Source organism: Acanthisitta chloris, unplaced genomic scaffold (assembly GCF_000695815.1).
Source record: "Acanthisitta chloris isolate BGI_N310 unplaced genomic scaffold, ASM69581v1 scaffold34302, whole genome shotgun sequence".
Taxonomy (NCBI): domain Eukaryota; kingdom Metazoa; phylum Chordata; class Aves; order Passeriformes; family Acanthisittidae; genus Acanthisitta; species Acanthisitta chloris.
In genome coordinates, this window is record NW_008661645.1 from 59,082 (window position 1) to 71,708 (window position 12,627).

The 12,627-nt window shown below is 37.8% G+C and overlaps 1 protein-coding gene across 1 annotated transcript in view; it reads right to left on the reverse strand.

The window, feature by feature from the left end:
* The window catches only part of LOC103798063 (transcription factor 12-like), a gene marked incomplete at both ends in the record, with an annotated part of 65,642 nt that extends 53,466 nt beyond the window's left edge, over positions 1 to 12,176 (reverse strand). Inside the window, 3 exons of the mRNA XM_009070307.1 lie at positions 1,417 to 1,519; positions 11,807 to 11,881; positions 12,108 to 12,176. Coding sequence (XP_009068555.1) covers positions 1,417 to 1,519; positions 11,807 to 11,881; positions 12,108 to 12,176 — 247 coding nt within the window. The remainder of the gene's footprint in view (positions 1 to 1,416; positions 1,520 to 11,806; positions 11,882 to 12,107) is intronic.
* Between the last annotated feature and the right edge of the window lie 451 nt (positions 12,177 to 12,627).

The following is a 12,627-nucleotide window of genomic DNA, read 5'->3' on the forward strand; positions in this document are numbered from 1 at the left end:
AATTAACTAATAAAATCAAAATTTGCTATGTGTTTTGTAAAATAAAAACAGCATCAGCTACAAAGCCTAGAGACATTCTAAATATGCTACTGATCAAAATACTGGAGAAGATATTGAAGTACCTTGTATTTCTAGTTTCCTGTATTTGAAAATAGCCAACATCTTTGAAAGAATATTGGGGGGAAGCTCTACTCTGCTTTAGCAAAATAAACACTACATTTTAGCTTTATTGTCTTCAGACAGAAGTATCATTGACCAGTTGACATGTTCTCTCTGCATTCAAAGTCTACAGAGATGGTCATTTTAAAATTATATTTTCTGCTTCGCATATTAAAGTTCAAACAAAAATCTGTTTTCAGCAATAGCTTCTTTGTCTGCTTCTTTCAGAGAAAATTAAAGTAGTAAACAAAGACTGAGCAAAGTAGAAAGATTTCCAAAAGAAATTGCAGACCACCAGGATTTGGATTTAGGTAATCCACTTAGATTACCATGGCTATGTCTTAAAAGGACAATACTGAGATCACAAAATAGGTCATGCCTACAAGACACAGAATACAGAAGTATAACAATGTGAAATGCACAAATTCATAACAAACATTCAGAATCATCCCTAAGTTTAAGATAGAAAACAAAAACTGTCTCACAGCACCATGTTTTGCCAAACAATAAATATTTTGAAATCAGCATTTTTATGCACCCAAACTGCAACAGGGAAGAGATTTTCAAACAACAGCATCAATACATTAACATGTTTCAGGTAACAAAAAGTGCAGGCAATGAAAAAGAAGCTTTTAGTACCTAAGGCCACGATATAATACATAGTTTGCTTGCCTTTTTTCCAGTTTCAAATGCAGAAAAGGTTGGGCACCCACAGGCCTGGAAGCAGTAACTACATTTCCAGCGAAACAGGAGCTTCCATCTACTTCTTACAAGTGACAGAGCTTCTAATACAACAATATTTTTCATTTTCTAATTTCTTTGGTAAGTGGCAAGTGCTCAAATTATTAACTGAAGAGAAGGCCAAAGTAAATTTGTAAGCAGTTCAGGAACTGAGTATTAGAAAAGTGGTTTTTTGAGAATGCGCAAATTCAAAATTGCTATAGATGTCCTCCAACAAAAAGTTAAGGAAAACTAAGCTTTAAAACAATTTAGTATTTATATCAAATCCAAACATATCAGTTTTCCAGATCAACTTGAGAAAATCTAGGTATTCTCTTGTTCTATAAAGTCCTGGACAATGGCCTTTATGAGGATTCACCCAACATTAAAAGATTTGAATAGGAAAGTCAGTGTTGCTATGAGAAACACAGCAACTTCCAGATGCTTGACATGTCAGGCCTAGACAAGGGAATGAAAAATGTCTCTTTCTGACCAAAGAGGCTTTGAGGGGATACTCGTAAAGAATTACCTACTTACCCATCAGATTTGAGTTCATGAAAGGTGTCGGGGACAATCCTTCATGAGGCCCTAATCGACTGTCATTCAAGTGATCACTGTAATGAGGACTGTCTGCAAAACCCTAGAGAAAAAAAGACCAGAGTATTAAACAGATTATTTGGCAGCCCTGCTAATTGAGTGTAATGACACTTTCCTAATTAAATGTGCAGAGTCACAATTGGTCATTAATCACAAAAGTTGGCTTTTGGGTCTATCTCACAGAAATTATTCTCTGCCCACATTTTACTTTCTCCCCCATCAAAAAGAAACCACAGAGTTTCTTAATAAGCTGTGTCCTCATGGACAATATTTCTAAAAATTGAATACGGAGATATTTTGATATTTGAATCCTCTTAGTGTTAAGTCGCTAACCACAGAGAGTAAAATTAAGCCTGAAAAATTCACAACTAAGGGTTTTTTTCCTAAGGTTTCTGTTTGCATTAATAAAACACAGTAAAACAGTCAGAAAGAGTCACTGATGTTAAGAAAGAAATGTTAGCACAAATGAGAAGAAGAAATACCATTTCTCTTTGCAGCCTGCTATTAATGTTACAGATTAATAGGCATTTTGACACTATCACATTACTGAACAGCACAGCTCACTGACAAAAGGTTTGCTTCCATACAGTGATTAAACAAACAACTTTGACACCTGATTTGAAAACAAGCACTGAAACTGAAATACTGTTTTGCACTTGTCTAGCACAGCCAACTTAGCAGGCTTGGAGTAACCCTTAGAGAGTCAGAAAGTATTGGCTTACTGAAGGCTTACACCAAAGGTATAGAGACAGGAAGCAAAGTCATCCTAGGATGCACATACTGTTTAATTAACCCCAATGACGTAAAACTCTCTTCAGCACATTTCAAAATGCTTTCAGCTTTTCCATATAAAGGTATGACCATGGTATTTGCCATGCAGACTGATCAAATGTGCCCTGAATCTCTTATCCTGTACCAAACCATGAAAGACTTGGCACACAAAATTACACCTCCTTTGTAGCCAAAGTTTTGAAAAACATTTTGCAAACCTTATCTTACAATTCACACTGACTCACTCCTCGTTCAAAAACCTCTAGCTCAGGCCTAATTAAGGAAGGAGGGAAAATTGTTTGCAGCTACCAGAAACCACCCCAAGTGCCCTGGGACTATAAAATCATCAATCACTGAACATTTATCATTTCTTCAGACCGCAGGCTCACATTCAAGACAACATTAATGGGGCTGAAACAGGCCTCACTATCTTTGCAGGCGTGCTGTCAGTTCCACCAAAGGGCTAGTAACTGAGGGCTAAATAACTGTCAAATCACTCCTGCTGCTTATGGATGCATGTCACAACTCTTGCTGCTGTTCGGCTTTGAAAGTAATCTTCTGGGAGTCCCAACTCCCAGATGAATCTTTGGCCGACTTTATCTACCTCAGAATCGGCGATACACATGTGATAGGCATTCAGAAACAATCTTAGTGACATTTACAACTTGGTTATGACCACAAGGGTGTCCTCTGGAAACCATGACCTAGCCCCGTCTGTCAGACAAGCAGCGTGGAGCAGCAGCTGCTGAGGAAATGGAGTGGCTCCTAGCTAAGGACACCACATGTGGTTTATTTTTATGCTGAAATGAAACAAAAAAGAAATTAAATCTGCTGAATAAAGAAGCAAAAATCTGCAAATACAAACCCATGAAGCTCCTAAGTAGGTAGTTTCCTACTTATGTCTCTGTTTATACTCATTACTGTGGTTATTTTTTAAAGACGGTTTTCCCTAAGACAATACTTCAGCTTTATTTTATTTTTAAAAGAAAGGAACCATGAAGAACACCATCAATGATAAAACAGAATCCATATCTCAGACAGTAAGAAAGTGGTGCCCAGATGAGACCCAGAAACCGAAATCTTAAAAGATAGCTTGATTTATAAAGCAAGTAACAAAACAACTGAAAATACAACAGGAGCAAAATTCATTTCATACACAGTCACACATCACACACCACAATCTGCCTAATGCACAGGATTCTTAATGCTCCTCCCCATGTTCACATGGCATATTCTCCACAAAACAGCAACTGGAGAACTAGGTGGGTGGGTGGTTTATACAGAAAGGAACATTCTCCCTTACATCACCCAAATTCCTTCAAAGAATATTTGATGTCACGTTCATAGCACATACCCTCTCTCAGTTTCCCAGAATGCACTTGCATTGTTCATAGCACATACCCTCTCAGTTTCCCAGAATGCACTTGCATCCAATTACCAAAGCATCCAAGTTATATTTCTACACAGGTAGACAAATCAACTACTTCATCTACCAGGAGAACGCTCCAAGTCATCACTCACAACCCCAAAGCCATTGAAAACAGAACATTTAGCATAGAGGGAGAAAATGTACTAAGGCATATGCAACTCCTAACTGAAATTAATTGTGTCAGGCATTTCCTTCTTTGCTGTTACAGAATTCACACTTGTGCCAAGTCTAGCCTAAGCCTTCATCTACAGTGGACCTATGTAAGGAGTTCTTACTTTGGCCACCATCCCTGACACCAGGTATTCAGAGTCTTAGTGTTGAGTTATGGATTATCAGCTCAAGCAGCAGAGTTGTGTTTGGGATTAGAAACCCTTGGGCTGATTCCCACATACAACTCACCCACACTAAATGAATGCAAAATAACCACACATACATGCAGTTTTGATTTAACAAACAACTTTTGCACTTCACAAAAGCAAATTAAGCAAAATCAGAAGAGCTCCAAGGACAATGATTTAAATTACATCGAGTTATTTCAGAGCATTCTTCACATTTAAGATGTACTTGAAATAAAATTGCATTCCTCATACCATTCCCTGCTTTTACATCTGTATTGTTAACCTACATAATAAACACCATCAAGTTCTACTACTAGGAAGAGCTATAATCAATCATACATGAAAACTTTAGAAGCTTCCAAAAGCTTCTGGAAAGCTACTGGAACCTTCTAGTCATCCAATCAAAGCTTAAAAAATGTATTTAACAAAGATGATAGTGCAAATTTACAAGAAACGTTTAGTGCTTAAAGAAGAACATGGTTGGGAGCCTTATAAAGTCTATCTGCAACACCAGTAAAGGATATTGGTTTCTTAAAAAGACACATCCCACCTGTGTGACTGAGTAAGGAACAGAAGACACCACTGGCTGCCACCTGAATTCATCCCTTACAGCAAAAGCAACAGAAGGTGCTGGTGGGGATTTACATGAACTTCTATGAGAGCTCCTTTTCAAACCTGTTCAAAAGACGACTCAATAATATTACTGCCAACTTCCATTCTTCCTTTCAGACAGAGGAAGGAAATCTCAGTTCACAGTAATTTTCAAGACTAATCTCCTGAAGCTCACTTGATCGTAGCTGGATTGATACGGGCTCAGGAACAGGAACTAATCAGTCACGCAGAAAGTTACTCTCCCTCTTGGGAAGAGCTATTAGACAGTACATATTCTGAGCTGACTCCACTGGAACAGGCTGGTGATGTCACTCCCTGGCCCACAGGTGGGCTTCCAAAGCCCTTTGGAGCATTTCTACCTGCTGCTACCTGCAGGGCAAGTTTAACACAGAAAGGCTGGAAGGAGACACTCCATGCTGAGTACATATCCCCATTTCTGCCACATTTCTCCTCAGCTGACATACCAATGGATTAGCATGCACCAGAGTGCACAGTTGGAGTGTTCAGCAAATAACTGGCAAAAAATCTGCAAAATAGGAGTTACTGGAGAAATTTATTTTCTGTCCTAAGCACCCTGTTCTGCAGGGACTGCAGACACCTAGAGGCATCTTCCTGTTTACAGAAAGAAAACTGATTTTGAATATGCTTGGAAGCCATAGTTGTAAACTCTAAACCATCTTGCTTGTTCCAACCTCTCACATAGCTCTTACAAAAGCAAGCTTTAACCTTCCCAAAGGAAGACAAAACTTCTTTCTGTACTGTTATAGGCCAAATAAAGTGTAATTGGGGTTAACTGTTCCCTTACAGCATTTTGTAATGTTGTCACTGTTAATTTTGCACAGGTCTCTCCCTGGATTTCAGTCTGACTGCATGTTTGTGATCAGAATGACCTGGTCAGACAGACCTACAAATACGAGCAATAAATACTGTCTACTAATAATACCTGTCACGAAATGCAGCTGAAAGACTACTGCTAATTAGCACTGCAATTTAACTGAGCAGTAAGGGCAGTCTCAACATGGAATGCTCTAACTTTATTAGTTTTTCAGGTGTTTCACTGGATTAGGGATGTTCTCTAATCATTCCAATAAATTAAGTCCCCCAATTAAAAAACTCTACAGTTGCAACAGTTTTCACTACCTCTTCTGGGTAAGATGCCCCAAGCGTCCAAGTGCTTCAGGCTTTATCTGCACCAGGAGGATTTTCCATGCACACATATGCTAACACAGCCAAACCAATTGCAAATCTGAGACTATTTACACCACCACAAATATATGTATACCGGACACCTGAAAATTCTCTCACAGAATGTATTATTCCAGAAGACGAAATGAAAAAAGAAGAAAAACCCACAACAAAACAAGAAAACACATTCCTTACTAGGCACATTTATCCTACCAAACCATAAAAGATGGCCTGACACAATGAGTCTATGCCCCAGTTCACAAATAAAGTGGTAACTAATCTCCTAAAACTCAGTATCTTTCAACGACCATTCAAGTTCTGTCATTTTGGTTGAACTTAATCACAGAACTCCCCTAAGAACAAACCAAAACTGATTTCAGTGTTCCTATCTGTGGTGGTTCGAAAGCCTCTGTAGGAGTCATCCTCTCCCTTCGACTTCAAAAACATAAAACTATTGTCTCTTTGCGATTATTTTCTGAAGTCACACCAGGATTTGTAAAACTATTGTCTCTTCGCAATTATTTTCTGAAGTCACACCAGGATTTGTCCATGCATAGGCAAAATTGTACTCCTGCCCCAACTCAAGCTGTGAGGGGTTTGGTTTTGTTCTAAAATAAGCACAACATCCTGTATCCACTTCAGGGTAACATGGGAAAAATGAAGGAAACCCTGCAACTACATGGCACACAATTTTCCTCTGCATTTATTTATACTGCAGCCCCTTCTTCCTGCACCGTTTACTACTGCACAGCAATTGATTCGCTCAAGTCCACTAAACTAGAGGTAACAGACTTTTTGCTTGTGTTTCTCCTCCCTTTTCCTCCCAAGCTCTCCCACACAAGTCCCTGGAAGAGACCAAAAATCTTAAGGCTCATAACCAAGCTGCCAGATCAATAAGCATATAATTGCATTTTAGCAACTTACAATATAGCTCTATTATTGCCTTTAAACTTAAGACATTCAAATGCCACTAAAATGAATGGTTGACTTCACAGCTGGACATGGTTACAGACCAAAATATTGAATTTAATGAATGCTGCTTCCAATCCCTTAAGTTTTATAGTTTGGCTGACTTTAACTAACAAATATTAATTGTTTAAAGCTCAGGAATACTGAGGTCCCTTGCAAGCTAAATTTGGCTATGAGCATATGAATCAGGCTACAGTCATCCAAATGACTAATGTGTAAATGAATGGCACTGAATCTACTGCTAAAATCCACTTTATTTTGGATTATCTGCCTCTGCAAACTAGTCTTAGAGTTCTAAAGACAAACAAGAAAGGAAAAAACCACAAGAGGATGAGAGGGAAGTGGGGAGAGAAAGCAAAATGTAGAGACAGTGAGAGACAAAGACAGACTAGAGAGACTGACTACATCCAGAACACTGGTGAGTCACCGACTAGAGATTAGACAAGAGGCTCTAGGGAACTGCCATAACTAACCAAGGTGTCCAAGTGAATTTAAAAGATTATGGATTATGTGATCATGTTAAGTTTCCAGAAATAAAGAACCTTTTTTTTTTAGAGAGTATTTTCAGCCATTGAATCCATGTATTTATCAACGGCTCCTAAAGAAAGACTACAGAGCCAGAACATGGCTGGGTCTACTGAACACACACAGATCAGGAACAATGCTGCAAAAATCAAAGTAAGCCAAAAAGAAACCCAGAGAAGAGTATTCCTCCTTTTTGCCTTGAGGATCACTACCATTATATTCACTGATCTTAACTGAACACCACGAAATATACCATGACCTGTGACAGTGTGATAACTCCATTTAAGCTACTAACAATCTTGTAGCAAACTGTTAGTGGGACAGTGCTGGTTCCAAGCCATCACCCAAATGACTTTACAAAGCTTGGAGCAGACAGATGATGATGGGAGACTCTCCACACTCCTTACTCCATTTCATCCATATTGATATCAGTTGCCTACTATAATCCAAAACCTAAGTGACCAAACTGAGCCCTGTCTGATGCACCAGGAAACAAACACCTCTCCCCTCCACAGGCTCCAGCCCACTGGGAACAGGCAGTGCTTCAACCCCATCTCCCTTCATTGTGCAAGAGACTTGTACAATACTTATTAAAGAGAGGAATGAATGCAATTTGCTGATGGAGATCACCCAACTGCACCAGAAACAAGGAGCTTTTAAGCTCAGCTTTCTAACTTTAATTCTGATTCCCTTTCACTATCAACAAGTATTAACATTTGACTACAATATCCTATAGGCAGAAATGTAGCTTTATATGCTATTTTGTCACCTGCTTTAAAAAAAAAAGCAGGTATCACTACCCCAAATTTCACATATTATTGGGACAAGTCAAGAGAGCTTTCACAAGTATCCTAAGTTACATTCTTTCTAACAGAGCTCTAAAAATATTCATTAACTTCTTTTCACATATGAAGCTGAAATACATAAAAACGATGTGTGCAGGAATGGAAGATGAGACCAACTGAAAACATGGTTTATTTTTGAAACTTACTTATTTTTGAACATTATTTATTTGTTTTTAAATAATCATTTTCTCCAGCTCTAAATCCATTTCCAAGAATTTAACTTACTGAATGACAAATCTGATTTTAAACAGCTAAACCCAATAGCCAATTATACCTCTCTAAACTCCTGTGAGACAAATATCAGCATGATATGTAATGGGACAATCCCCTGGCCACATGGAAAACTACTCTGTGAACAGATTCCAATGCTAATTTCAGTATGATAGGTAGTTGCAATAAAACCAAAACAAATCCACAACCAAAAAATCCACTTCTCCAATATAGCTGAAATGAAAAATTCATATGATGAAAACCAGATTTTTCTAGCTCTTATCTAAGCTATAAACCAGGAAATAAAATAATACAAGTACAGGCAACAGACTAACAATAAATGCTGAAAGACAATACTTGAAAACCTAACTAAAGCATTCAGAACTTAAAAATCACAACTTGCTTTGAAAAGTGCTGTTCATAAATCAAACTACAAAGTATGCTGCATCTGCAAGTGTCCTGTGCACTGAATATGGAATATTTAATTTGGGCTTTGACTTCACAGTGAATCATCTGCTTACTTATAGAATACATCAGGAAAAGCAAATAAGCAGCAGCAGCACCACCAAACAACCTCCCTCCCCTGCAAAAAAAAAAAATCTACGGAGGACAAAAAGGACACAAATACAACAGACTTGATAACATTTACTGCATTTCTGTGTCCCTCTTGTCTTATTTTGCTATTTAACAGCTTCCTTTCCTGTTACATACCTGAGATTAAGAGGTATAGAACACTATTTCAAAACCTGCTATCTAGTTCTTGACTTCTTTGCAAATGAAAAGTGACTGCTTGGGCAGAAGGGGGAATCATTTGGCCATAGAGTACTGCAGGTTCCAATTCATGTCTAAGTATTGCATATGTAGTAGAGGGAATAACCTGTTGCCTGATGATACAAAACCATCTAAATCTAGCAGTGGTGTGTTGACCAGCTCAGCTCTGGCTTCAAGTAGATACACAGCAGAGTTATGTAAATGAACAGGAGGATAAACTGCATACTCAGTGCTGAAGTTAGAGTCTATGTTAAATCAGGTCAAAATGTACATTCACAGCTTTTAGTGCAATATACATGCTGGGAGTTGTTTGAAACACCCACAGTTCAGATTTTGGAAGAAAACTACCTCAGCTAATTTATGCTAAATTTTTAACAGTTAAAATTACTATGTGTGTATGTATAAAAAGGCTATCCAGCAAGGAAATGTCTTATGAAAAATATTTTAGATATGCTTGATCTGGAGGCCACAGTCTATGCAGATCAAAACCTAACTTGCTCCTTTTATTGCAAAGACATGTTGCAACAAAATCAAAACAAGGAAAGAAAACCTCACAGAGCATTATTCTACATGAAATAAAAGCAATCATCAGCCACACCGCAATAACAACTACGGTAGAAAAATGTTTAATTACTATACAATGCTTATTCCCACAGAAGTGATTATACCAATTTGTCGCTAAGGTTATGAGGATAAATTACAACTCCCAAATACAGCAGGAAAGCTAAAAAGTTCAGTATCATCTCACAACAGGAAGACAAAACTTTCAAGTGCTACAGGGCAATATATTATTGTGCAGCAAACATGGTACTTGAGTCAAGTACCTGAGAATTTGCTTCAAAGAGCTCAGTAGAACAAGACTTTCAAAAAGCAGCTGTACTGTCCTCTGCAGCACACACCAAGAGCCAACGACTCTGCTAATGCAGAGGATGATGAACACACCCAAAAATACCTCCAGCTCTACATCACTCATATAAGGGAGAGACTTGCATACATCAACCAAAGACACTCACTGAAAACCCACTGTTGTTGCACATAAAGAGGTAAAAACAAGATTGGAGACTAGGAAGAAAAACAAGCACAAGAGACAAACTTGCACACAGTATTGCATAAGGACTTCAGTACAAGCATTCAGGAAAACTTCACTGACTTGCCAACCACCATCCCTGAACTATCCTAGAAACAATAAAGCTTTCCTACTTCCCCCCAACATCTTCTCAAATGATTCATTTTTCTAACAAAACATGTGGCCTATGCAAAAAGAGATCTTGCACACAGAAGTCACTAATGTCTCCATGATCTTTTCACAAATTTAAGATCATCATAGCCAATTCAAATACAAACACCCACTGCTCCCTCAGTGTTAGACACTATTTAACATCATTAGGTAATAAAAAGACAATGCTCCTATAGGAGGTTTTCTCAAGCCTGCAGTGATTCCCTGCCTTCAACAACATCACTTCAAAACACTACTGAAGTAAGAATGTTTTTGCTTTTAATAAGGTATTAACCAGAGACTCTTAAAATAAACTCCTATGGGATAGGAGAGAAGGTTCTTTTCTGAATTAATTACTGATAAAAAAAATTAAAATACATGACAAACACCTCACCCCAAGCACAAGAATATACATCCAGTTTTCACAGTGAAAAGAAGTTACCAATGTGTTTTCCCCACTTCCCCAAAAAACTGCACTCATACAAATGTTCCTCGACCATTCCATGAATAAATCAAAGCGAGTGGGTGGACAAAGACATAATAAAGTTTGCTGGTAACAAAAAAAAAAAAACCCCAACACTTAAAAATAGCACTAATTGTTAGTGTAGAGTTGCAAAGCAAGTTCTCCATGAAAATGGTAATAAAAGAGCAGATAAAATTTGGCATAAATACAAACTAAGCATGTTAAAAAGTAACTCGATGTCATAACAATGTGGTAACAAATGTACAATGTAAGAAAAAAACCTTGGTTTTCTACACTTTTTTTGAAACAGTATCACTTCAGAGTTCAGTGACAGTCAAAAAATGCAAGACTTAGTAACGGGCAAGAAAGTAAGGAAGAATCAAATTATCATTATGATTCTGAAATTGATGGTCTTAGCTAGTGCATGCAGTCATGATCACCCTGACTCTGAAGTTACACAGAAGAAGCAGAAGGATTCAGAAAATGGCATCAAGAACTAACCATAGGTTAGGAGAATTGACTATACAAGCAGATCCCAAGAGATTACAATTCTTCAGTTTGGTTGAGGAGAACATAGAAGTGGCATGGAAAATACTGTCTGGGGGGGAAAAAAAAACTTACGTTCTGAAGTACATCAATAACAACCAATTGTTGCTACTTGGAACATGGGGGAAAAAAACCTTACGTTCTGAAGTACATGAGTAACAACCAATTGTTGCTACTTGGAACACAATAGAAATCTGTTAAATCACTGGTCAGCACACAAGACAAGAATGCCAATATTTCTGGCACAAAACGCTTGTAATAATTGCCAAAACTATAATCCAAGTTAGAAAAATTCACAAGTCGCAGAGAGCAAGTCCACTAACTGTTATCAGAACCATATCCAAAAGGTTGGCTCTGTCCAGGAGAACTAAGCCCCTAAGAGCCTGGGTTTTGCTGGGACCTCTTTCCTTAAGCATCATTGCTGGACACAATCAGACCATCTATACTTACCTGAACAGACCCTTCAGCAGGGGTTGGGAAAGAAAGATGGCCTTTAGGCAGTATTCCACCATCCTTTTCATTAGCCTTTAACAGATATGTACTAAACTATCACCAAATTCCAACTCTATTTGATTAAAAAATGCTTATCTTTATGTGTCTTTGGAAATTCCAGCCAATACTGAAACAACAATTTCAATTCTCAAATATTCCGGTCCCTATAATGTGACTTTTAAAGGAAAACTCCAAGAGCTGCACACGGATTCTTAAAAAATAAAAAAATCACACACAACATAAAAAGAATAAGTGGTACCTCTTGAGATTTCAACTTCTCTATGTCTGTGGAGAGGTCTGAGCTTTTTCCATGAAGACTGCCATTTTCCTGTAAACAGACAAGTAAAAACCATTAGGACAAGAATAACATCCTATATCGAAATCATGGGGGAAAGCATTGGATTAGGAAGCAGAACATGTAAGACAATTATAACTTATTTAAACTCCACGTTAACACAAGAAGTGACCTATGAGTGTAAAAGGTTCAGCGCATCCTTTGCCTTGCCTCCTGAGAAACTGATCTGTATTCTTACAATACACACCCACACACTCATTTTAGCTCTTTCTCAGAGACATCTGGTCTAGCAGCATACGTAGGAGTAGTCAGAACTTATCGTTATTCAAAATTCTGAATCAGGAGTGTAATGTGCCTCATTAATTGAAAGAAAACCAAAAACTAAAGACCATATATCTTACCCAAAATTTATGCATATAAGCTTGATTTAGACTGGTAAATGAAGTCCAGTGCAGAAGGGAAATTCCTGTGTTCTCTTTTTTTT